Below are 24,282 nucleotides of genomic sequence, written 5' to 3'. Positions count from 1 at the left end.
CTAACTTAAACTGGTATGTTCCAAATATGATTCGCGCGTAAACTCACGTATTCCAAGCATTCAATTTTGTCTTTAAAAATATAAGCCAGAACAGCACAATCCAGCAACTGCCGCCACGTACACGGTCCAGATACGGAGATACACGATGGTTATACTTGCTTTTTTTAATAAAATAAATGACTTAATTAATTAAGATGAATATATATATATATATATACTCATAAAAATTAGAAAATAAAATATTTAAAATTTATTTGCTTGCATAACTCGTCAGCACGATTATTAGTGTCTTCAAAATTTGAGATTATACTTATTCTTTTATCTTGGAGTGTTATGAAATCCTAACTAATGGGACATGTAATATGTGAATAATATATTTTTTTACAAATTTTAAATAATTAATTTTTTATTAAAAAATTAAATTTTTTATTTTTTTAATTTACCAATTATGTGGAGTAGATTTTCAAATTTAAAATATATAAAATACGTTATGTACATATATAAAGTATAATTTTCCATCAAAACTCATGTCTGCCGCTTAGTCCGCCGCTCTTCCCTCATCCTGGTTCTAGGGAGAGCAAACGGGTTCGGGTTGTATCTTTCGCGCCAAAGAATGATTCATCTTCTTTGGTGATATTGCCCGTCGGATCGCTCCCTGCACGGATCTGAAAGCACTCTGAACCCTATCCTACATCCGCTACACAGATCTCGAAGCAACCATTGCACGATCCAACGGTTATCCCGCGCGAAAGATACAACCTGACCCAAGAGGAAAAGAATGTTTGCGTAAAGACACGAAGAACCAAAGAAGAAATTTCCCCCTGTACCCCAGTAGAAAACCACCCCTGTAACCCCTTATAATCACTCTCTCACATAACCCATCCCCTCTCCTCCAAGTAGACCCTCCATTGATGCCCTCAACGTTTCACCCAGCGAACTAGAGAGAAGGAGAGCAAGAGAGCGCCATATTAAATAAAACAGTCCAGGACGAGGCCTCTTCTTCTGGCTGTCCCTCCCGGGTTTTCCGTGGGTCAACCCTTCCCCCTCCCCCACCCCTCATATAAAGAAATAGAACGCAGTAGCTCCCCGGTCCAACCCCGCCGCGAACCGGCTGGTCCCGACTCCCTCCGGCGAGAAAGAAAACGAAGGACCGTTAAAGACGCGAGCAGAGTGGCAGTTGAGTCTTCCCTTTTGCCATTAATATCCCCTCTTTTAATTCAGCTCAATCATAGCAGCTGCTCCTCTGCTATCTATCCTTTTTTTTCCCAAAAATAACACGAAACGTGACCACCACTAACAGCTTCGAAATTTAGTGGACGCACACCTGCCATTTCCGGCACCAAGCTGCACCAAAAGTGACCACCAAATGAGATCCAAATCACCATGTACTCCCATGACGTCTCCTTCGCTGTTGGTCATTCTCTTCTCCCTTCTCTTCTTCTTGCAACGTGCCCGTTTGGCTCGGTGTCAGCCATTAACTTCTGCTGTCGAGCTCGGCGCGCTTTATAGCTTGCGTTCCTCTCTCGGCCTCCGCGCACGGGACTGGCCTCGCCGGGCCGACCCTTGCTCCAAGTGGACAGGTGTCCTTTGCCGGTCCGGCCGGGTCGTTTCACTTAACCTCTCTGGCCTCCGTAGAACCCGGTTCGCCCGGCGCAACCCCCGGTTCGCCGTCGACGGCCTCCAGAATCTCACTAATCTCGTCTCTTTTAATGCCTCCGGCTTCCTCCTCTCCGGCCCCTTCCCCGACTGGTTCGGCTCCCGCCTCCCGCCTTCCCTCGCCGCCCTCGACCTCCGCTCTGCCGCCGTCTCCGGCGTCATCCCCGACTCCCTTGGCCGCGTCGCCGGTCTCTCCGTGCTCTCGCTTGCTGGGAACTCCCTCACTGGCGACATCCCGCCAACTCTTGGCGGCCTCCGGCTTCTCACCCACCTCGACCTCTCCCACAACTCCCTCACCGGATCCATCCCACCGGCGCTCGCCGCCCTCGCCAACCTCTCCCATCTCGATCTCTCCTCCAACTACCTCGCCGGCGAAATCCCACCGGCTCTCGGGACGCTTTCGAACCTCAAAACCCTAATCCTCTCCAATAATAGCCTCACCGGATCGGTTCCGCCACAGCTCGGTAATCTTTCTCTCCTCGTCTCCCTCGATCTCGGCTTCAATTCCCTCTTAGGTTCTTTGCCGGAGAGCCTCTTCTCCGGCGCCTTTCGATTCCGGTCCGTCGTACTGAGGCGCAACAACTTTTCTGGCGGTCTTCCGGATTCACTGTGGTCTCTACTGCCAGAATTGGAGCTTCTTGATGTCTCCAACAATAACCTCACCGGCGAACTTCCCAACCGCGTGCCTGGCAATGCCAATGCCACTGGTGGAGTGTTCGATCTCTCAAACAATCTTTGCTATGGATCAATCTCTTCTGGAATCGAAATTCTTTTCCAAAGATTCAAATTTGTCGACCTTTCGAATAATTATTTTGAAGGAACAGTATTGGCCGGTGGCCTGAGTATGAATACCTCTTTCGCAATGAATTGCTTCCAAAATGTTTCAAATCAGAGGAGCACACTTGAATGTGAGAAGTTCTACATGGAAAGAGGTATAACTTACGATGGCGCCGTTCCCCCGGATCCAGCCTCAGCTCCATCCAGCAATAGGAATTGGAGGTATATATTGGCAGGGGTACTTGGGGGGCTAGCACTTGTCTCCATTTTGGTTTCAGTTCTTGTGTTATCCTTGGTCAGAAGAGGAGCTCATTCTGCTGAACAGAGGGGCATCACTGCCAATGTAGTTCCATCTGGGAGGGTGGCGCAGGAGCCGCCTTCTTTAGGGGTCACAGATAAATTGTCTGCTGTGGGGGATGCCTTCACATATGAGCAGTTGCTTCAGGCAACATCAGAGTTTAGTCCCCTGAACCTTATCAAGCATGGGAACTCAGGAGATATATACTATGGTGTTTTAGAGGATGGGGCTTCTGTGGTCGTGAAGAGGATCAATGTGCAGACTTTGATGAGGGAAGCATATGTTATGGAGTTGAATTTGTTTGCCAAGGTTTCGCATGCAAGATTGGTCCCATTCCTTGGCCACTGTTTGGAGAAAGAGGATGAGAAGCTTCTTGTATATAAGCTTATGCCAAATGGGGACCTGTCTAGTGCTTTGTATACGAAATCTGGGAGGGAAGAAGAAGGGCTACAGTCTTTGGATTGGATAAAGAGGTTGAAGATTGCAATAGGGGTGGCTGAGGCCTTATGTTTTCTTCATCATGAGTGTACTCCACCTCTGGTTCATAGGTACAGTTTAATTTCTTTAAATGTTACTTCCATTCCTATTTATTTTCCTTTCCCACTACTTTTTTCTTGCATGAAGAGATGTCAGACAACCCATAGCAAGTTGCTAACATGAAATGATCGTATTTTATTTAATCTCTCCTTTTAATTGATCATCTCATATTTTGAGTTGTACTTGCTTAAATCTCAAAGTACCATTTACTTGAACAATTAGCACAAGCCCTACACCTCCTTTATAGGGTCATCTTTATAGGTCAAAGTAGATCCATCAAATTTGGGAGCCTCTGTCCTTGATCTTCAGTTTAATGTTAGCCACCTATAACATGGTGTTATGTTTCTGGTCAACACAAATTTGGGCAAGCATGGGGCCTACCATGAAATTAGAACCATTTTACTATCTGATGAGAAGGGAAATACGCATTATTTGCTTGTACTTTGTGTTAATAAGACCTGGAAGCAACCCTTCAAGAATCCACAAGTGACGGAAATAATTTTGATGAAAGGCAAAGTTGAGAATCAAATTCATTTTCAAGGAACAAATAATAAGATAAAGCGACATATTTAATACACATCTTCGTGTCTCTATGAGTGCTACTTGTGAAATTCTCTGTTGCTCAAGTAACTACTTCATGCACTAGACTCTTATTATAATTTTTCAGAACTTTCAATGATGCGTTGTGATAAAATTGGTTGTGCTTTGAGCCACAAGTCTAGACCTGTGGATTTGATTTAAGTCTTAAAACCTGGAGAGAATTCTTAAAAGCGAGTTACTTTTGTAACTTGCAAAACTACAACAGGTTTGCACAAATTCAAGTAAAATGATTTAAGATGTTGAGTCTAGATCAAGAAATTTGGATCCAGTTCAAACCAACCCAAGGATCATGTCACCATAGATGATTCACTATCCATATATCAAGTGAGAGAGTGTGTGAGTGGGAGAGAAGACTACAGCTCCATTTTGCTATCAGCATATGTAGAGCAGTAGTTAATACAGAGACCTTGAGATGACTAGCACTCCCTATTTCCCCTCAGTTTGATGTATCAAAATCAAACAGGAAAATACATGCTCCTTTATACCATTATTAATGCTTCCAAACACCAAGACATGCATGCGCACATAGCCAGTGCAGGCATTTATTTTTCAATTATGGTTGCAGAGATGTTCAAGCAAGCAGTATCCTTCTAGATGATAAATATGAAGTGCGACTTGGAAGTTTAAGTGAGATGTGCACTCAGCAAGGAGATGGCCAGCATGTCTTCACTAGGATGCTGAGATCATCACAGTAAGTTTCCATTTCCAGTTTCATAGTAGGATATGGGTGGCACTTTGCTTGTTGGTTGTTCCTTTATGTTGTTTTGGAAATTCAGACCCTAGTTATATTGGTCCTTCTTTTAATTCAGAACCATTTTTCCCCTTGTTTTTGCTATTATAAATTTGCCGTACGTTGGATACTTTTGATTCTTCATTTATGCCCAGACAACACTCTTAAAAGTCATTGCTCCTCATTATTTTTCAATGTTTATTTCTTTTAACTTTTAGACCGATAGATATTTCCACATTGTTAGGAGTTCCTTAAATCACATAAACTTAATAAATATGCATATTGTGAAACAATCTTGATACCCAATTTCTGGAATGTTGATGTACATATGACTTGCTTGATTTCTGTGGACAACAGGTGAAAGGATATGATGTTGAATGAAGAATCCAACAAATTATAATTCATACATGGAACCACATCTGCCTGTTGGCCTGCACTTGCAGATCTCTAATTTTCACTAAAATTATGTAACATAATTTCCAAGGCAAGCTATGTAGCTTTTATATTAGAATGATGGAAACTGTGAAGGGCCTACAAGTAATAGATGAGTCGACAAACCAAGGTCTACCGTCTTGGTACCGGGTCCCATACTAGTGCCATCTTGTCAGTGTATTGATACGCTTGGTATGGGGATCAGTACCATGTATCGAGTGTCCGTATGCCCTCTGTACCATATATTAATACCCAATTGATATGGGATAGTATGCCTCGTACATTCCGGTTCATTATGATACGGTACACCTTGCTACAGACTAAAGAGAGGAGGAAGGTTTGGTGGATATGTGGCGAAATTGTGATAGGTGGTGAAGTTTTAGATATATGGAGCATAAGTCAGAGATCGCTCTATTTGGGAGAGGGTCTGTTCTTTGATTGATATGGAAAAGAGAAGAGGGATGCTATATAAGATTTTGATCTAAGTTTTAAGAAGGAATCTAACGTCACTTCCCAAGAGGTTTATGCTTGGATGGGAACTCGTAGCAATACATAATCTGAAAAGCTGATTCCAAGTAAATTGAAGAACAGAAAAATGCTCAAAATTTGGTGCAGATAAGAACTGTTAATGAAGCTTATATGATTAAATATTTCTTTAGGGTGAGATATCCATAAAACACTATTTGTGAATCCTTGCAATCAAAAACTTGCCAGACCATGAAAAAGCAGTGGTCAATATCTTGTCCTGCTTAGGATGTCTCTTATGTTCATATTGCAGGCATTAACCAATTTTACTTACCTTGACCCTGCTGAGGATGTGCCTCTTATGTTTATGTTGCAGACACTAACTGGATTTGCTTACCACGACGGGAAGCCAAGGGGCAGTCATGATAGAAAACTAATATGACACTATTTTCAGATCATAAACTTTTTGCTGGCTTAATACCACTTGAGTCAAATAGTTCCTCTGAATACTTAAATGCGATTTTGTTCTCTCTAGCTGCTTTTGACCCTGCAAAATTTCTGAAGCCAAATAATTCTCCATGGAGAAAGATTATGCTTGCCACTATTTTGCCCATTTCTAGGGCCATTGACATAAAAATGAAGAGAAATGCAATTCTATCTTCTGAGCATACTAATGCTACTTGCATAACTTATTCTCTAGATCCCAGATCATGTCCACAAAGTGATCTCTACTTTATATCTTGATATAGAAGACATTAAATTTGGAAGCTGGTAGAATAAATTGGTTGGTTTGATACCCAAAATTTTGGAGAAAGTTTATAATGTGTCCTAAAATCTCACATCGCATCCATTTCATGTTGATATTCAAGCAAGCTTCTAGTTATAAAGGGAAATTGAAGGTTTTTTCACCAAAATGTAAGGGATGAAACTGAAGGTTTGCTCCACTTCAGGATACTTAAAGTCGTGATTGCACAAAATGTGCACGCCATGACATTTGTTTTTTTGGATAAAGCAACATTTCAAAATTTCGAGGTTCTAGAAGTTCAATAACTACTGTTAACAGAGTAGGAAGATATCTTATTCAATATTTCAAAGTATATGTCCAATCTACTCTTATGTATATGCTGATGCATGGAAGTATTGTATTGGAACTTGGTACCTACCGCCTTAAAGATGGCTGTTATATCTGCTGGTAGCCAATATCGCTCTAGACTCTTTTTTTTTTTTTTTTTTTGAATTGATTAGTAAAAACTCAATGATTTCATTCATGTTCTGACAATATATTCTCTCTTTTCATGACGTGCAGGCCATCTGAGCAAGGCGTCTCTGGTAGGTGCTTGCAGAAAATTTAATTAATTACCCTGCTTGTTATTCTGTCTCCATCCAGGGATAGCTGACTTTATTGTTTGTTTGCCTGGTAAATACTCAGGCTTTCCTGGTGCAACATGCGCCTATGATGTATACTGCTTTGGGAAGGTGCTTTTGGAGTTGGTTACTGGCAAGCTTGGCATCAGTGGTTCTGACAGTCCTGCCATGAATGACTGGCTGGATCACACACTGACTTACATCAGTTTATTTGAGAAGGAGCTGGTGACCAAGATCATGGACCCAACTCTTGTTGTGGATGAAGACCACCTCGAGGAGGTGTGGGCAATGGCCATTGTAGCAAAGTCATGCTTGGACCCAAAACCTTCCAAACGACCACTTGCCAGGTACATTCTGAAAGCTCTTGAGAACCCGCTAAAAGTCGTGAGGGAGGAGAGCCATTCCAATTCTGCTCAGCTTAGAACTACATCATCTTGGGGTTCATGGCGCAACGCCTTGTTTGTAAGCTGGCGAAACAGCTCCTCAGACCTTGCTAGTCGGAAATATTCAGCCACAGCAAGGTCTCAAGGGAGTGGAGGAGACCACTCATTTTCATGCAGGAGGACATCAAGGGAGATCTACCCTGAACCATTAGGGTTGGTAGGCGAGTTTGATGAATAGATAGAAGGTTTTCTGGTTTATCAAGTGTTGGATAATATTTGATTGGCTGGCTGGTTGTTCGAGTGCCTGCCACCTCTGGGTGTTTGTTCTGCAGTCCTTGCTCCGAGCACTTACTCGAAGTAGGCATGGCGCAATTCATTGGATTATGGGGCAATGCTTCACTTCCAACACGTTTGGTGGAGGAAGAGTACTGTCGTTCAGCAATTCAGAGTTTTGCGGTTGTATGATCAGCAATGACAGTGAAGTGTAGAGATACAAGTAGTTTCATCATGTGCAGTTTGGTTTGTTTCAAGGTAAAGCACAAACTGCAATGCTCTCTGTTGTAATTTATTCCTCATTTGTTTCATTCATGAGTGATGTCAATTTGGTGACGGAGTCGTTTTATCAAAGGCTTTCTCCTATCTTCTATGTTTGCATAAGGGTGATGAATGCGTGGGCCTTCTCTCTCGGTGACCATCCCCACTCCATCTCAAAATGGTGCTTCTCTATTTCTGATTAAATTGAAGTGAAAAAAAAAAAATTAAATATCTACAAAAATATAACAAAAAGTCTATCTTCACATTAGAGAGATCAATTAGTATAGGAGCTTTCCCTCTATTTCTGATTAAATTGAGGTGAAAAAAAATAAACATCTACAAAAATACAAGCAAAAAGTCTACCTCTACATAAGAGATATCAACTAGTACAGGAGCCTTCCCTTCCAGCTGTTCTGCAAAATCCATCTTATTTCTAGATTAATTTGGAGGGGGGGAAAAAAGAATGTGAAGTATCACGAAAAGTCTAGGTTAATTTGGAGGAAAAAAGAAAAAAATAAAGGTCCCACCGAGATTTGAACTCGGGTTACTGGATTCAGAGTCCAATGTCCTAACCACTAGACCATGGGACCGTTGATGGAACTAGAGACTAGTAAAATAACTTAGTAAAATTTTATATGTCAAATTTAATATTATCTTATTTCACCGACGGGCGTTCATCGGGCGTCGTTTATAATTTATATGCCAGCGCTCGCGTTTGCTGCTTGTCTAGTTTGCCACCACGCCGCTAGCTTCCAAAATCGCTGCAGGTCACCGGTCACCAGAACTCCCGACGCTGCGGACTCCACCGGCCACTGGCTCCTCTCTTTTCTTAGTTCCCTTCGTTTCGTGTATTAAAGATCCTTGCCAGCGGGTCAAGCTATGGCATTCCGCCGGGGGTTCGCGTCCTCCGCCGCCGCGTCTCTTAGCAAGAGGAGATGGGATGCGGTGGTGGTGGGCGGCGGCCACAATGGCCTGACCGCGGCCGCCTACCTGGCCCGCTCCGGCCTCTCCGTCGCCGTCCTCGAGAAGCGCCACCTCGTCGGCGGCGCCGCTGTCACCGAGGAGATCGTCCCCGGCTTCCACTTCTCCCGCTGTAGTTACCTCCAGAGCCTCCTCCGTCCTTCCGTCATCCGGTAATCACTCCTCCTCCTTAGCCTTCTACTTTCTTTCTCTTTTCTTGATCTCATTTGAGTTGGCTTAGAGACCTCGAGTTGGGGAGGCACGGACTGAAGCTTCTTCGAAGGAATCCTTCATCGTTTACTCCTTGTCTTGATGGGCGTTATCTCTTACTGGGTCCTGATGGTGATTTGAACCATTCGGAGATTGCCAAGTTCTCGAAGAAGGACGCCATGACTTATCCGAGGTGCTACTTCCTTCCACTACTTCTCTTGATGGACTCATCTTTGAATCTGATGGAATGAGAGGTTTTTCTAGTTATGTACGCAAACAATTACATCAAAATTACTGTCCTATTCCTAAAACAAAAAACCAGCGACATTGTGCTACTCATTTAGATTGATGGAGTTTGTGTACTAGTTCAGAAAAAATGGATATTAGGAGGACCTTCACTTTAAACATAAACAGCACGACTGTTTTCGTCCAATGTTTCATCTTGTTAAATTAAGTTGAATAGTTTACTATTCATTGTTTTGGTTCCATGAACTCGTTAACTTCATTGTACTTTGTGAAATTTGTTTCGGAATTATTTTTCCATTCTATCTCAACAATACGTTCCACAGAAACCATTAATTTGTATTGCTTTTTATGCTTCATCCTTGATTGGCTTGTTTTCTTTGAGAGCCATATGCAGCTTAGAACTCAGTAGATTTTATCTTTTATAAAATACATCTTAGGCTAAGATGTTGTTCTATAACCATCTTGTTAAGTTACCTGAGATGTGAATTCATTTTACATTTGAGAAAAACTTGTGCCTCTCCTCTCCATAGGCTTTCTAAATAGCTAATTTTTTCTTCCATTTTCTCATAATTAAGTTGTGTAATGTGACATTTAATATTCTATGTTGGTATAGGTGAGAGGTCCCCTCAGCTCATTTCATGTACATTTCTTTTATAAATTGCATACATGCACACACTACTTCTTTGTCTGATGCGGCATTGAGAAACCATTAGAATATTTTTATGTTCTGTTTTTGACTGTTGTGTTTTGCATGCAGTAGAAAATGACCAATTTGTTTTTTTTCTCATTGATAGAGTTAGTTTAGTTAGAATTTTAATCTATATGTATCTTCTCTAAATGCAAGGCAATGGTTCTTTATATTTTAAAAGTGTTACTTATTTTAATTCTAATAAACCTGTCACTGCATTTAGAATCCATGATCATGGTGGCTGGTATTGTTGATTTTCAAAAATGAGGCATCAAGCACCAATCTTGAAATTGTAGTACTTCATGGGACTTTTTGAGGTGGAAAGGTAGTATGGACAACTAATGGAATATCCTCTAGGCAGAACAAAGATGAGATGTAGAAGATGAATGTGGGCAAGTCCAGAGTTCTCAATGCATCTGCCTCATGATGAGGGTTGATTAGGGAAATGGGAGGCTGGGTAAAGTTTTGTGGACAAAGATACACACAAGGATTAGCTTAGATGGAAAGAGAACTGATAAGATGGTCCTGATCTGTTTTTGATACATATACTGTGTATCCACACTATGTTTTTCATTGTATTTTTCAGGTTAGACCATGTTCATCTACATAGATCCTACGGTTTGTTTGCTTTTATGTCTTGGATCATCTAGATCTTAATGGGAAGTGCCTTATGTCAGTTAGAATATAGTTATAATTTTTGAACTTTTACACACCTTAACTTATCTGTCATAAAGGGCTACCTTATATATCAATTATTAGCTTCAATCATAAGTCATGTCATGCTATGCATCACATTTGTTTTAATTTTTGATGAATCTGAAGTGTCCTGGAACAGATTCAATTAAGCAATTTTATACTCACATTAACGCTAAGCCTAGTAAGTGCTAAACATATGGATCATCAGATCAGCCTATTACCTGTCTTATCGTTTACTTTTAAGGTGATGCTAAAATAGCTAAGTGCCTAGTTTTGCAATATGTTGTACTTATCGTCCATATATTCCATTTCCATCCTCTACCTCTGTTGGTTGAGCAGTTGTGCATAAACATGCATATGGACAGACAAATCAAAATGGTGGTTTTAGCAGTAATACTTTTTTTTTTCCTTTTTTCTTGGGTGAAACAAGCAGTATGACTATGTTTTCGAATCCTCTATTAGTATGTTACTTGTTCTTATCATACTCTTTTCAAAAGTTAGAGATCTCATATTTCCTTGTTCATGTTTTGTTTCATGACTTTTGGACAATGGTAAGTGGTATGGATTGGTAATTTCTTTGTTTAACTAGAATTAAGATAAAACCCTATTCCTTAGATTTGGAGTTTGATAGTATGAATTAGCTCCATGAATTTGATTTCAGGATAATCTCCACCAATTATGGTTTTTGTGCAGATACGAAAAGCAGCTGCAGAAATTCTGTGAATTTATGGATTTTCTTTTAGATTCACCAACACCAGAAATTAGGCACGATGTTCCATCCCTTCTTGGTCAGTTGAATGCTAAGTTACATGTATCTGCATTTTGGAGTCGTTGTCTCCATCGAGTTGTTAACTTGGGACAAAAGGACATGCTGTAAGTGTTTGTCTTTTCTATTATCCATTTGGGGACTTGCATGCATTTGCATGTCTATAGAATCATGTGGATCCAGGTAGCTCAGAACTTTTGAATGCTAATATGCATATCTGTTGAATATGGTTTATAAAGTAACTTTAGATTCACCCGTTTTGCCACTTGTAATGATGTGTTATTTATGTTTTAATGCTAATTATAATGCTTTCGACAGGGATTTTATGGATCTTTTACTTTCACCCACATCAAAGGTTCTGAATAACTGGTTTGAGGTCATCATCTTTTTTCATTTTCTTTCACGAAAAATCCTCAGTATTCGTATTTGTTCTTTTAAGTGCCCTGTCTAGATGATCTATAACCACCCTGTTTATTGTTTGAAAATTGCAGGCTTTCTCCTATTAATAGATTCATAGACAAAGTTACCAGAGTTTGATCTGATTACTAATTAATATATTTTTTGATTGATTATTTCACACAGACAGAGGTGCTAAAGGCAACACTTGCCACAGATGCTGTGATAGGGTCTATGGTAGCTATTCCTTGAGCTATTTCTTTTGCATTGAAAAGTTTTATTCATTTTCTTCAATTAATTTAATTTAAAACTTTGTTAGAGTGCAAAATGACATTAACATTGTGTTCTCATTGCCATTTGTTAGAGAGATATCCTTTCCCACAAACTTATATTTTAGAGATTTTTAAACAATATAAATTTGTTGAATGCAATTTTCTCTGTATTCTGGATTCAATTTGTTCTCGATTCCCATCTTGACTTATTCTGTTGACATACAATACAGTGGTTGACATAATTTACTCAAGGCATGTATTTTGCAGCTTTTTAAGTTTTAGAAAAGCATCCATGGACTGGCATTTTAAGTAGGTTATAAGCCGTGATCAAGGAATTTGGCAGGTACCGTCACTGGTCACTGCTAACAGATTTAGTAGAAAGTGGTACTTAGCTGATTAAGTGATCCAAATGGAATTTTAGGTTCTGTTCTGATTTTCTACACGTTATTATAAATACTTAGTATCAGAAGTACTGCACATTGAAGGGCTGAAAGTAGTGACCAAGGATTCTTTTCCCCATAAAGGTTTATGGACGATGATTGATGACACAAGTGGCCTTCAGAGTGATGTTATCAATGGTAGAGACTAGAAGAATTAAGCTAGGTCATGCAAGTAAGCTTTCGCTGTTTGGAAAGATTTCTGAGAGGCAAAGTTATATTGTTGTTGGTTGGGATGGTTTGGTAAGATTTGTACTGATTCTGTGATGATATCCTTTAAGGACTTTTACTGACTTGTATGCAATTGTTTTTGACCCTAGTCCTTGGGTAATGATTTGGCCAAAGCAATTGATATGAAGGTTGTGCATCCTAATTTTAGTAGAAAATATGTCCACAGCGGAATTCCATATGGGCAGGAAACTCAGTACTCATGTCGAACCTTGTCAGATTTGACATGTATGGACAAGTTGGAGATGAGTCATGATTTAGATTTCTGTTTAAGACATTGCATTTTCTATCACTAATGACAGGTTTAGGCTTCTGGTAAGCAAATTTACATTAAATTGGTTATTTTTGTCCAAATTAGAGGCATTGGCTTGGGAGGTACTGCAGATCCAATTATATTTGCTCTTCTGTTTTTTAACAAAAATAGCTTAGTTTATTTTTTGTTATTTGAGTATGAAGTTTGGAAAAAACATCCTTTCAGTCTGAATTTGGTAATCTTCTAAATGCTATTGTTTGCTGCATCATTGTTCCGCTATCAATTTTCTTCACAGAGACTAATGTTTGGCTCATGAACCTCTTGTGCAGGCAAGTGTCCACACACCGGGCTCAGGATACGTTTTACTACATCATGTGATGGGTGAAACTGATGGTGAACGTGGTGTTTGGTCGTATGCATCTAACTTGCTGTCATAGTTTTTCTGTTCACTTTATGTATTTTGGAACATGGACCTCAATTGTTGTGTATAGAATGATATTCACATTTTCTATTATATCTTAAAATGGAAGAAAAAAAAAAATACAACTTCCACGAATTCACCTATGCCTTTGTATTTATTATGTATCTTAATGTTTGGTATGTGATATGTGAGGTGACAGGAGGATAGAAATCATTGTGCTAATTCATCTACTATTTATCGACCCAAATGCATATAACAACAGAAGTTTCACACATCTGGAGTAGTTGGAGCACCACATATACATGAGTTAAATGCAACAGATCTCACGCAGGTGCATGCATTACATGATAAGAAACTGTTGCAGAATTTTGTAGCCCTCTGCCCTTTCATAAGTTTTAAGCATGGTAAGTCATACTATTTTGTATTGGTGTGTATTGGGCATACTGTACTATACTAGTATCAGACCGATATACAATATGGGGGATGTATTGAGTATTGGTATCCCGAACTGATCCCAGTATTTGGTGTATCGACGCTATACCAAGCGGGTATCAGTACAAGGTGCAATATCGAGATTGCGAACCTTGGCTTTAAGTTATGACATATACCTTGAGTTTTTAACATATAGGGTAATTCAATCATGAGGAACATCTCAAATTTAGACTTAACACTGCAGTATGGGTGTTATCATGCTGATGATGCAGTATCTAAGTTGCAACGATGCAATTGGTGAGCTGAACCAATGATTGAAGACAAGTTATGAGCATGTGAACTAACTATAGATAAATATGAAGTGCTAGTGATAAGGTGGGTCCATGAGAGCAAGCTAAGAAAGCTGTTGGAAAGAGTTGTTCAGTGCATGATTTATGATGGAAGAGCTGTAGATGGAGAGACTGGCTGGAACTTAGAAGTTGAGGGAAGTAGGGTTTTACCTGAGATGGGTGCCCAAATAGACAATGCTAACAACTAATCAAAGATGTGAAGATAAGAATCAATAATGACAAAAAAGGTTAAGTTGGAGGCTAATGAATCTGGCAAAGTTGATTAATAGTCACAAGATGACATGTAGTTTATAGTGGTTACCCAGAATGATTTTTGGAAACCATTGACTATTTTAGTGCTAATAATATGAAGTGGAGGTCAAATATCCATGAAGACTTCACATGGCAGAAATGGCAAATGGTTCTCGAAGCTAGATTCCCAAAACGATTTCAGGATGAATCAAAATGGAAAAGGGTGATGCACATGAAGTGCAAGTGGCTGGGCACAAGAGAGAGATTTTAAAGTAACATAGACAAGGGTTCTGATTTTGTCATGTACCAATGCAATTCTGAAAGCAAAAACAAGCAACGAATAATATGCTAAATATGAGGAGGCCCAACAATGCAAATGATCAGGGAAGATACCTTAAATCTTAGAAGATGTTAGAGGGATGATACAGACCTTTACGGTTTTGGGTGATTTTTCTTGTAAGACTTGTTATTAGTTAACTTTCAACAACTGTTCTCTCCTAATGGTACTTTGTGAGGTTGACCACCAAACTTTGGCCAAGTTTATTTTATGGACATCAAACTTCCTTTGTCAGTTGCTAGTTCTGAAAATCAACTGGACAAGTGCTGCCATCATGGGGTGGGCACTTGTACCATGTGATTTGTGTTTAGTTGAGAAGATGAAGGAATTGATGTCTTTATTCATTTATTAGTGCAGCAAGTTAAATTTGTGCAGTTTATAGAGTCCACTTGTTCTGCTTGATTCCATGATGGTTCATGATAAGCTTGAATTTGGTAATTATGAAACAGGTGGTATAGTTTTAAGGATCGTACAAACACAAGACAGGAGCAGCAGCAACAGCAGCAAAGGATCGGTTTGTTAGGTTTAGTCAATTAATTACCTGGCATACTACAGTGGTAGTGGTCAGCATCTCATCCTAACAACTATAGGATTGTCTGGGACCTGAATCTGGCTGACTGGTAGGTTAACCTCTTTTACGCAACCTCACCTTATTGACTTGTCCCACAAACTATCAATTGCCACCAACAACTTAACCCAACCACATCAGGTTCCTTCTATATCAGCATGTTAGCTTCAGACAATTAGTTACCTGACATAAGATAGGCTGGTAGTGTCAGCATCTCATTCTAACAACTATAGGCTTGACTCAGACTGGAACCTGACCTGCTAGTAGGTTAACCTCTTTTACAGAACCTCATCTGATTGACCTGTCCCTATCAGACTTGGTCCACAAACTGTCAATCTTGACCAACAACTTAAACCTACACACATTAGCTTCTTTCAGTATTAAAATATACATTCATATACATATATGTATATATGTCTCTGTATGCAAAGTCAAGCATCAGAGTCTTGAATTTCTAAATATGACTGACATGCAAGAACCCAGATATTATGTTAGATCATTAACGAATTGCAGAAGTACCATATTTAGAATCCAAACTAATATATTGATTACTTGAATTCTTAAATAGTTTGCATTTTGGATAGTATAGTTTGTAGAACATTAAAGACTTTGGAATACACAGCTTTCTAAGGTGTCTGTGCATGTCTCTGCATGTGTATGTGTCAGAGAGAAAGAGAGAGAGAGAGAGAGAGAGAGAGAGAGAGAGAGACTTGTGCTACTCTGAGAGATGTAAATTAGTTTCTGGTTGTGGATTACCTAGAGAGGTAATATTTTGAAGATGAGGCATGTCATGAAAGCAGCTGCTTTTTAGGGTTTTAATAAACATAATATTGTTAAGATTCATTGTGGCCATTGGAGTTATATATCATTTCAAATTCTTCTCATTAGAACTGGGCTATTCGGCTGGCCTGTGCATCAATTGCTAAAGCTGATAAGCATAAATTAGCAAGTGTGGAATTTGACAAACCATTAAACTGACACCTTGATGGCCCAAAATGGTCTTTGACCTGAGTCCAGCCCATATGATTTTATGTTGGAAATCCTTATCTGGACCTGATCCAATGTGAATTTTTCTTGATCCAAACCCAACTAAATTTGGTTGGAAGCAGTTGGCTTATTGAATCAGATCAAATTCCCACATGTGATATGCTAATTGCTACATGTGAAACTTGGTAAAGATAGTCAGTTTACCTATCAACAGCTGGTGGAGATCAACTGGTTAATCCTTGTGCCTCATCTGTTTGTGGAGAAATACCCAGGATTTGAATCCTGGACCTCCTCCAAAGGCAAGCCCTTAGGGGACAGGTGCCAATCAACTGAGCTAACAGTTGTTAGCCTTGTGCCTCATATGATATAAAGGAACAAGTTTATGGTATCACACATAATCTGTCGATGTGTTACAACTATTTTCTTCTGTCATATAGTGTATTGTGGAAGTGATCTTTTCCATAATGCATGGGTAGTAAAAAAGAAAAGCACACACCTAACCAATGAAAGTTCTACTATATCATGTGTAAAGGAAATATTTTTTTAAAAAAAGTATCATGTTGTAGGTATGTTGAAGGTGGAATGGGCTCAGTGTCACTGGCTATAAGTAATGCAGCACGTGAAGCTGGGGCTCATATTGTAACAGATGCAGAGGTATACTTCCGTTGACCATTGATATCCTTTCCTTTATGCTTCCTGTAGAAGTAGCCTAGAGGTTGAAGTTGTACTTTTCTATTCTTTTCTTATCGCCATTTAACTTGGTGCATGATATATGGTCATCTTTAGATTCATTAGGTAATTATTTGATGTTTAGTCTCATCAGTGAAACATAAGATGCCATAGTTGTTCATCTTTGCTTCCTTTTGTAATATCTGTACCAAAAACCTGTTCTGGTTTCGTTCCTGTTCTATTGGTGCAACTTTTTCAATTTCTTGTTATGTTAAATATTCCAGTGTTGTTGATTAGGTTGCTCAAATAATAATCAATGAGAACACTGGAGCAGTAACAGGGGTGAGTCCTATCTTATTGGATCCTTGTAAATATATTTGATCAAGCTATTGTAACCTTTGTGCATTTGATGCAATTACCCAGGTAGCACTGGTAGATGGTACCGAGGTGCATTCATCAGTTGTTCTATCAAATGCAACCCCCTATCGAACTTTTGTGGTATATTTTATGTGCTGATTATGATGTTTTCTCCACAGCCATTCCTGATGTGATGCTTAAGGTGCAGATGTATTGTTGAAATAGTCAGCATCGTATTGCCAAGTGAACTTACAATGTATCTTTTCTATTGCAGGAATTAGTACCTCCAAATGTCCTTCCTGAAGATTTCATTTGTGCTATAAAGAACTCCGACTACAGCTCAGTAAGGTCCTCATGTATAATGTTATTTCTACCTTATGAAAGATCTAATACAATGATATGATAACAATTCTTTTTACTTTTTTTTATGAACTTATCCAAAGTCCGAACATTATAAATTCATAAGTGTTTGCTGGATAATTTATCTTCATATTGAAATAATTACTTCGTTATTGCCTGTCTTGGTGGAATTAGTAACATTCCAAGAAATGGAATGTTCGTGCAGCATATATAAGCATCCTTTATTTAGCTAGATATTTGCCTCTAGCCTTATTTTCTCAAAGTGAACAACTTGATATATCGAACTACAGCCTCTTATTTTCGAATTAAAATGATGCAATACATCAGCTTTAGGAAACTGATGGAGATATAGAGAGAAAAATAAAAAAGGAAGGATTCTGTGTCATGAAATAAGGTGAATTTAAGTTTTTTGTTGCATTTAAACAAAATACCCTTTTGCAATATGGTATATGGGCACCACCTTGCTTTGATTCCTAATCTGCGCATCCTCCTAATATTTCTCTTTAAAATCCTTCTTTGGATCTTCAAGACAAATTCACTAAAAATCTCTCTCTTGACTCTTTGTACACTTCCTCACAAATTTAAGATGCTATATACTTGCTGAGGCATTCTTAGGCTTTTGTCGTACTAGACCAAATCACACAAAAAGTTAGTTGCTGGCAACAGGCTTTTTTGATATAGTTTTTTCCCTCAAAAAAGTCGGCCTCATGCAATCTATTGAGAGAACTCAGATCAACCAGCAACCATTTTATACATGATAAATTGTCATTCCATACCCATAATAAGCCTTAGCTTTTTTGTTCGGCATAGTTTTGTCAATCCTTCTTTGCCATTTGTTTCTTTTAATGGTCATATAAGTCGAATTCAAGCATGTTCAAGTACTTTTTCACAACTTCCATCGATTTATTCATGGGATTTCTTTCATTTACAATCATTTAGTAAATTTCCCCCTCTATAATCTTGATCATGCACATCCGTATAACCTTAAACCGAGTTTCATTTTATTTTTCCTAGTACAACCAATCTCATCTTTCCATCTTTACTGCATAAGCCATTTGCATTTCCACTACTAGGTCATAACATGCATGTATTCTTTTTATTTAACTTGTTAATCTAAAATCTTGCAGCATCTACACGACTCACTAGAAGCATATCTCCAATTCTGATTTCCTTCACCGAATTTTGATTCTATAGAATTTGCTTATCTTCTTATTCATTTTTGTGCTAACAGATTCTTGATACAGAAATAGTTAGTTTGCTATCTATTGGCCATCCTACTGTGTATATCATTTCATTTATATTACTTATCCTTCTTTTTCAAATTAAAATTCAGATTTAGGCTTTGGAAGAGTTTCTTTGATCATTTTACCCTCTTCACATTTCTCAGATTTTTACCCTTTTTGCATTTCACATCTACATGTGAAATAGATAATGGGTCTCTTGTTGGAAACCAAATATATTTCATATTTACTGCTTAAAACAATCAAGAGCCTAAAATTGACTGTCAGCGCACGTCAACCACAAGTAGAAACTCATGGATCTTGTACTTTTACAACAACTACTACACCAGCTTTCATTAGACTTTCATCTTAGTTCTCAGAACTTGCATTTTTTGCAATCCCAGCCCTAGGTTGTATAACACTATGTTAATGAATATATGTAAATCTTCCCCAATTCCTGAGGCATATATACAGTTTGGATGATGTAAACTTAAATTTGCATGTTTTTAAATGGACAGGGAACAACAAAAATAAACCTGGCTGTTGATAAGTTGCCACAGTTTCAGTGTTGCAAGCCTAATCCTTCACAGGCAGGTCCTCAACATATTGGCACCATACACATTGGATCTGAGAGGTATGCTCAGAGTATGAAAGTTTTCAGATTTACTGTTTGACTGTTGATGTATTGTACTCTACAACTTGTTTCATATCTTCATCCAGTTCTTCTTATAGAGAATCTGCATCTCTGTAAGTCCAAATACTTGCTACTTATTTCAGTAAAAATGATTGCTTAATTGCACTGATATTTTCATGCATTAACGGCAGAAGCTTAAATGTATAATACCTGATACTAAAGAATCTGGTCTGTCGTCTGCTGATGATAGTCTCGGGTATGCAGGTATATGGATATAAACTTGGTAAAGTGGTTGGGAAGTGAAGCCTTCTGACAAGGCATTTGCTAATTTTAATTCCCATCCCAAGTTTTTACTCTGGTACATAGACCAAAGTATGTCTCACTTTTTTCTGTTAATTCTTCAGTTACATGGGCTGAAAATCTGATGCCTCATGGTCAATATCTGTCAACTGGAAGATTTGTTACCTCTATTAATTTACTAACAAGTGAGCATCAAGCTTGTTGGATATAGGCTGCCATGTTTTTCTCTCACTGATAATAGGTACTGCAGTAACTTGAAAGCATGAAAAGACATGATTGGTTATCATTCATTTCTTCATTTTAGTTCTGTTATCAGCTGTTAGAACTTGTAAATTTTTCTTTTATATTTTTATTCTTAATGTGAATTCTCGTTTTAGCAATCCATATACAATCATGACCATAAACATAACTATCAAGCATGATGCTACCTATTTAAATCACCTGGATTCATCATTTCTTCCAACAAGCATGGTTTTAAATACCAGAGGGAGGCGTGGCATCACACCTCAAGTGTCAAAATGGCACAAGTTGGGAAATGGACCAAGATGAGATGGGACATCCATTGTCTGGAGTGTCAGTGCACAGGGCGTCTTATTTCACAGAGAAACCAGGATGGCCCCATCCAACCATATTTAAAACCTGACTGGCAAAAGCTAAATCTTTTGTCGATGTATGTTTTTCTATAGGAATCTTTTCCACCATTAACTATTAAAAGATCCCAAAACATGTGCATTGTGCATGCTATAGAAGCTCGAAAGAGGTGACACAAGCTGGTTGATCATGTTTGGCATTTCTTCGTTTTAGTTTGAACAAATCTATTCATATGCTACAGCACATTATGTCATTATTGTGGAAAATTTTGTTTGTTTACTTGGATGTAACGTATTCAGTATTTACCTCAAAAATTTGTGCCTGGAAGATATTGGTTTTAAGATTACTTTGTGACCTTTTGATTTACTCTTTTTTCTCAAGCATGGAAGAAATTGATTTAGCATACAAAGATGCCTTGACTGGTGTACCATCAAGAAGACCTCTTATTGAAATGACAATCCCCTCTGTTTTGGACAGAACCATTTCTCCACCTGGTATGACAAATTTGTGTCTGCTGCTTTTATAGTGGATTGTTGTTTTGTCAATCCTACCATAAGATTTAGCTTATTTGACAAGATGTTTAGGTACTTGATGTACTAATATCAAGAAAATTATCATGTAGATGTGATCTGGAAGAATTCCAGTATCATTATATTCTTTTATTATGTAAAAATATTCAAGAGTTAACAGATAGCTTTCCAATTTATTAGCTTATCTAGATTTTATCTACATACGTATGTAAAAGTGAGAAGAGAATATTTCCTTCTGATGCTTTCATCCTATACTTTTGGTTCAGCCAGTTTGGCTGCTTAGTCATTTGTCCTGCCCCTCTTTTTTTGGGCTGTGAGAATATATTAAATACTATAACATAGAATTTGGAGTTGAGAACTCTTTATGTGGCATTTAAACTTCTTTTAGTCATGATGTCAAGTCTGGAGTTCATGTACTTGAGATGATTCAACATCACAGAGGGAAATGAGTTCATCTAAACTTCTTTTACTCATAATGTATGATTCTTGCTATTTCATATTTGCTGCTTAATTTTAAACCTTATAAATGACATATATAGAACTTTCTTCTTTCTTTTTTTTTTGGTTGATTGAAAGAGAGGGAGAGATCCGACCATTTATGGCATGTATAGAATGTTGTGATATCGTTGACAGGGAATGCAATATTGACATAGACTTGTTCTTGCTAAAAGTATATCTTCAATTTAGTGTGAATGTCAAGCAACGTGTAGAGTTACTTGTGATAAATTCAGTTCAAAACTAGTCAAAAACTTTCTTTTGGCATTAGTATTTTCCTTTTTAATGTATTCCATCCATTCTATGCTAATTTGATTAATAAAGGACACATCCTTTTGTTTTAGGTCAGCATGTGATAAATCTTTTTATCCAATATACACCTTACAAACTTTCAGAAGGCAGCTGGAAAGATGCTAATATCCGAGTGAGTTGGATTGAAACTCCTTATATGTTGTGCATGCTTTGTAGACATGGTGCATATTTTTATCGTTGTCTCTGGAGAGCATTGCAGCTTCAGATATTTCATACAACTGGTTCATGGTTAAGTTTGTTTTTGTCTGAACCAGCATATACCTTTTAGTAAAGATAATTATCATCCTACTCAATGCAGTATGACTGACCCAGATATTTCTTTACATCTTTGCACTATTGATGGAGGTGAGGTGATGGCAACTTCAATGTTGTGTTGCATCTGTCAGCATGTTGAAAACCAATTTTTCAAGGACGCTTGTACTAATTTACAAGCATGTCATTTTCAGGAATCATTTGCTAAAAGATGTTTCTCGTTGATCGATGAATATGCACCAGGATTTTGCTCATCAATTGTCGGCTATGACATGTTGACACCACCTGATCTTGAAAATGAGTTTGGCCTGACTGGTAAATTTTCACCAAATGGATTTACATTTAATTCAACATGTGCTCGAAATTAGAAGCATCATTCAAATAAAACATTTCCTTATTTACTAATATTAATTATCTTATGATTCAAACAAATTATACAGGAGGGAATATCTTTCATGGTGCCATGGGATTGGATTCTCTATTCTTGTTGCGACCTGTCAAGCGATGGTATGATCAGCATTGTCAATAACACCGTATGCTGTGATTAGACAACTATTTCCTCTTAATGCAATTTCCTACTTTGATATTGTATAGTTTCAAAGACTTCCATTAACAGGCACCCATCCACCTTCATTTTTGCCCTGGGTTATGAGATCCACTTACAGTTGTTTCCACACAGGTCGGATTACAGAACACCTCTGAAGGGGCTGTATTTATGCGGGAGTGGTGCACACCCTGGAGGTGGTGTAATGGGGGCACCTGGTCGTAATGCTGCCTCTATCGTCATTCAAGATATGAAGTCGTAAATGAAATGAGGAAAGAATCATCTAAAATGTCTTCCAACTATAGGTAATTTAGGCTGATTCACTTACCATGGCATCACATTGTTTCTGAATAAATCTTGGCTCATGTTTGTTCACTCACTAGTTTATTTGTTTGAGATTGCATAGAATTGAATGCTAATCAGGGACCCGCCTCTATAAAAGACCAAAAATACTTGTTAAATTAGAAAACCAATCCTTCTCTGTATGGGTTTTTGTCAGTCATTCTTCTATTCCCTAGAGCCTGGATGTTGCCTCAGATTTTCATTGGTTTTTAATACAAACAGGGAAGTTTTAGTGCTGATCTTATTTCCTTAAATGGACTCAAAAACTGGACAAGTGTGAGAACTTCAGGAGCACACCCTGGCGTTCCATTATTCCCATGTAATAATTTTGCACTGCAAAATGCTGGTTGTGAAAAGTTCTCACCGTTGATCAAGTTGATCAATAAGTGGATATTGCCTGCAAAACTTCTGTGTTCTGTGCTTTTCATTGGAAAAAGGAAGTTTGGTTTTTCAGTTTGCTTAGTTCGAAAATATAGTGATCTGAAGAATGAAAAGGTTTAGTTCACGATATAAGACAACCAATGCTGCACTCTCTCTCTCTCTCTCTCTTAAAATTACGATAATAATATTTTAAATACTCTATACTTTCCTACAAAATACATAAAGCAAAAAATTGGTTTTTCAGAGAGTCTGCTTTTCTAGCTCACTTTTTGGCGTGAGGCTAATGTTAAGCAACCAAAAAAAAAAAAAAAAAAAAAAAAAGGCTAAGTTGTAATTAGCTTCATGATGATGTTCCAGGCTAGTTAAGGGAGAGCATCGAGTCTGAGACAATTGTCTTACGATGCTACTTATCAAAGCATGTGGTCAGTTTTGTATCCAGGGCCTGTTTGGATATGCATTAACTGGTTACTTGTTGTGAGTGATCCAGTTAAGCTGTTTGGTACTCATGATGTAACAAAACCTATCCAAGTCCTTCAAATCTTATTAACTTCCCTGCGACAAAACCGGCTGTAGAGCAAGGTAGACGAATTTACCATCTAGGCTGCAACAAAGGCGTTTCTTTGGGCAAGTCAAAGTTATCTGGGCGTGAAAGTGGTGTAGGATATTCATCCCAATTTATTTTCGTATTTGAGTCAATTTGGATATAAATAAAAATTTAAGGATCTTATTAATATTCATATTCATAAAAAGTATATATATATATATATGGATATGGATAGATAAATATCGATCCATATCTGAATATCCAAATCTATCTGTAATTCTATATAATTTTACATGATATTTATTAATTCTTAAAAAATATATACAACCACATAAATATACTATTCATTTAATTTATCATGTATTTAGTAATATTTTTAATTCTATAAATATAAATTTTAATTATTTAACTTATATGTATAATTATATCCATACTTTCAGTATCCAAATTGTATCCATATCCATTTAAAATAAATATGTATATGAATATTTGTATT

The 24,282-nt window shown here is 38.0% G+C and overlaps 2 protein-coding genes and 1 non-coding gene across 7 annotated transcripts; 2 read left to right on the top strand and 1 right to left on the bottom strand.

Annotated features, from left to right (window-relative positions):
* The first annotated feature begins 871 nt into the window (after positions 1-871).
* LOC105060098 (probable LRR receptor-like serine/threonine-protein kinase At2g16250) lies at positions 872-7,882 on the top strand. Of its 2 annotated transcripts, XM_010943700.4 has the most exons (5): positions 872-1,176; positions 1,301-3,279; positions 4,434-4,559; positions 6,802-6,824; positions 6,925-7,882. In XM_010943700.4, exons 2-5 carry the CDS (start codon positions 1,367-1,369, stop codon positions 7,479-7,481), a joined length of 2,619 nt encoding a protein of 872 aa, XP_010942002.1. In that variant the 5' UTR covers positions 872-1,176; positions 1,301-1,366; the 3' UTR covers positions 7,482-7,882. The 2 variants fall into 2 exon arrangements, with proteins under 2 accessions (XP_010942002.1, XP_073115799.1); XM_073259698.1 differs by having other exon boundaries at positions 872-3,279.
* A 413-nt stretch (positions 7,883-8,295) lies between these two features.
* Positions 8,296-8,367, bottom strand: TRNAQ-CUG (transfer RNA glutamine (anticodon CUG)). The gene has a single exon. It is a non-coding gene; the product is annotated as a tRNA-Gln (tRNA).
* Positions 8,368-8,488: 121 nt separating this feature from the next.
* On the top strand, positions 8,489-23,256 carry LOC105060099 (uncharacterized). Of its 4 annotated transcripts, none has more exons than XR_834363.4 (16): positions 8,489-8,910; positions 8,979-9,140; positions 11,271-11,450; positions 11,662-11,719; positions 11,926-11,976; positions 13,259-13,341; positions 16,822-16,909; positions 17,222-17,266; positions 17,348-17,422; positions 17,556-17,624; positions 19,380-19,495; positions 20,768-20,880; positions 21,761-21,835; positions 22,170-22,290; positions 22,416-22,482; positions 22,655-23,256. XR_834363.4 is itself a non-coding variant. In XM_010943701.4 (16 exons), the coding sequence occupies exons 1-16, from the start codon at positions 8,657-8,659 to the stop codon at positions 22,779-22,781; spliced, it is 1,689 nt and encodes a 562-aa protein (XP_010942003.1). In that variant the 5' UTR covers positions 8,490-8,656; the 3' UTR covers positions 22,782-23,253. The 4 variants fall into 4 exon arrangements, 2 of the variants coding, with proteins under 2 accessions (XP_019711268.1, XP_010942003.1); XM_010943701.4 differs by having other exon boundaries at positions 8,490-8,910; positions 21,756-21,835; positions 22,655-23,253; XR_002166339.3 differs by lacking the exons at positions 22,416-22,482; positions 22,655-23,256 and adding an exon at positions 22,022-22,068 and having other exon boundaries at positions 22,170-22,262.
* The last annotated feature ends 1,026 nt before the right edge of the window (positions 23,257-24,282 follow it).

The sequence above is a fragment of the Elaeis guineensis genome, chromosome 6 (genome assembly GCF_000442705.2).
Source record: "Elaeis guineensis isolate ETL-2024a chromosome 6, EG11, whole genome shotgun sequence".
NCBI lineage: Eukaryota > Viridiplantae > Streptophyta > Magnoliopsida > Arecales > Arecaceae > Elaeis > Elaeis guineensis.
The sequence above is the reverse complement of the archived record's forward strand: the minus strand, read 5'-3'. Positions and strand labels throughout refer to the sequence as shown.

Excerpts from the sequence above, each read along its gene's own strand:
- LOC105060098 (XM_010943700.4), top strand. The coding sequence starts at position 1,367 with ATGAGATCCAAATCACCATGTACTCCCATGACGTCTCCTTCGCTGTTG. Across the intron at positions 3,280-4,433 it reads ACTCCACCTCTGGTTCATAG|AGATGTTCAAGCAAGCAGTA; the intron begins GTACAGTTTAAT and ends TTATGGTTGCAG. Across the intron at positions 4,560-6,801 it reads AGGATGCTGAGATCATCACA|GCCATCTGAGCAAGGCGTCT; the intron begins GTAAGTTTCCAT and ends CATGACGTGCAG.
- LOC105060099 (XM_010943701.4), top strand. The coding sequence starts at position 8,657 with ATGGCATTCCGCCGGGGGTTCGCGTCCTCCGCCGCCGCGTCTCTTAGC. Across the intron at positions 11,451-11,661 it reads TTGGGACAAAAGGACATGCT|GGATTTTATGGATCTTTTAC; the intron begins GTAAGTGTTTGT and ends TGCTTTCGACAG. Across the intron at positions 13,342-16,821 it reads GGTGAACGTGGTGTTTGGTC|GTATGTTGAAGGTGGAATGG; the intron begins GTATGCATCTAA and ends ATCATGTTGTAG.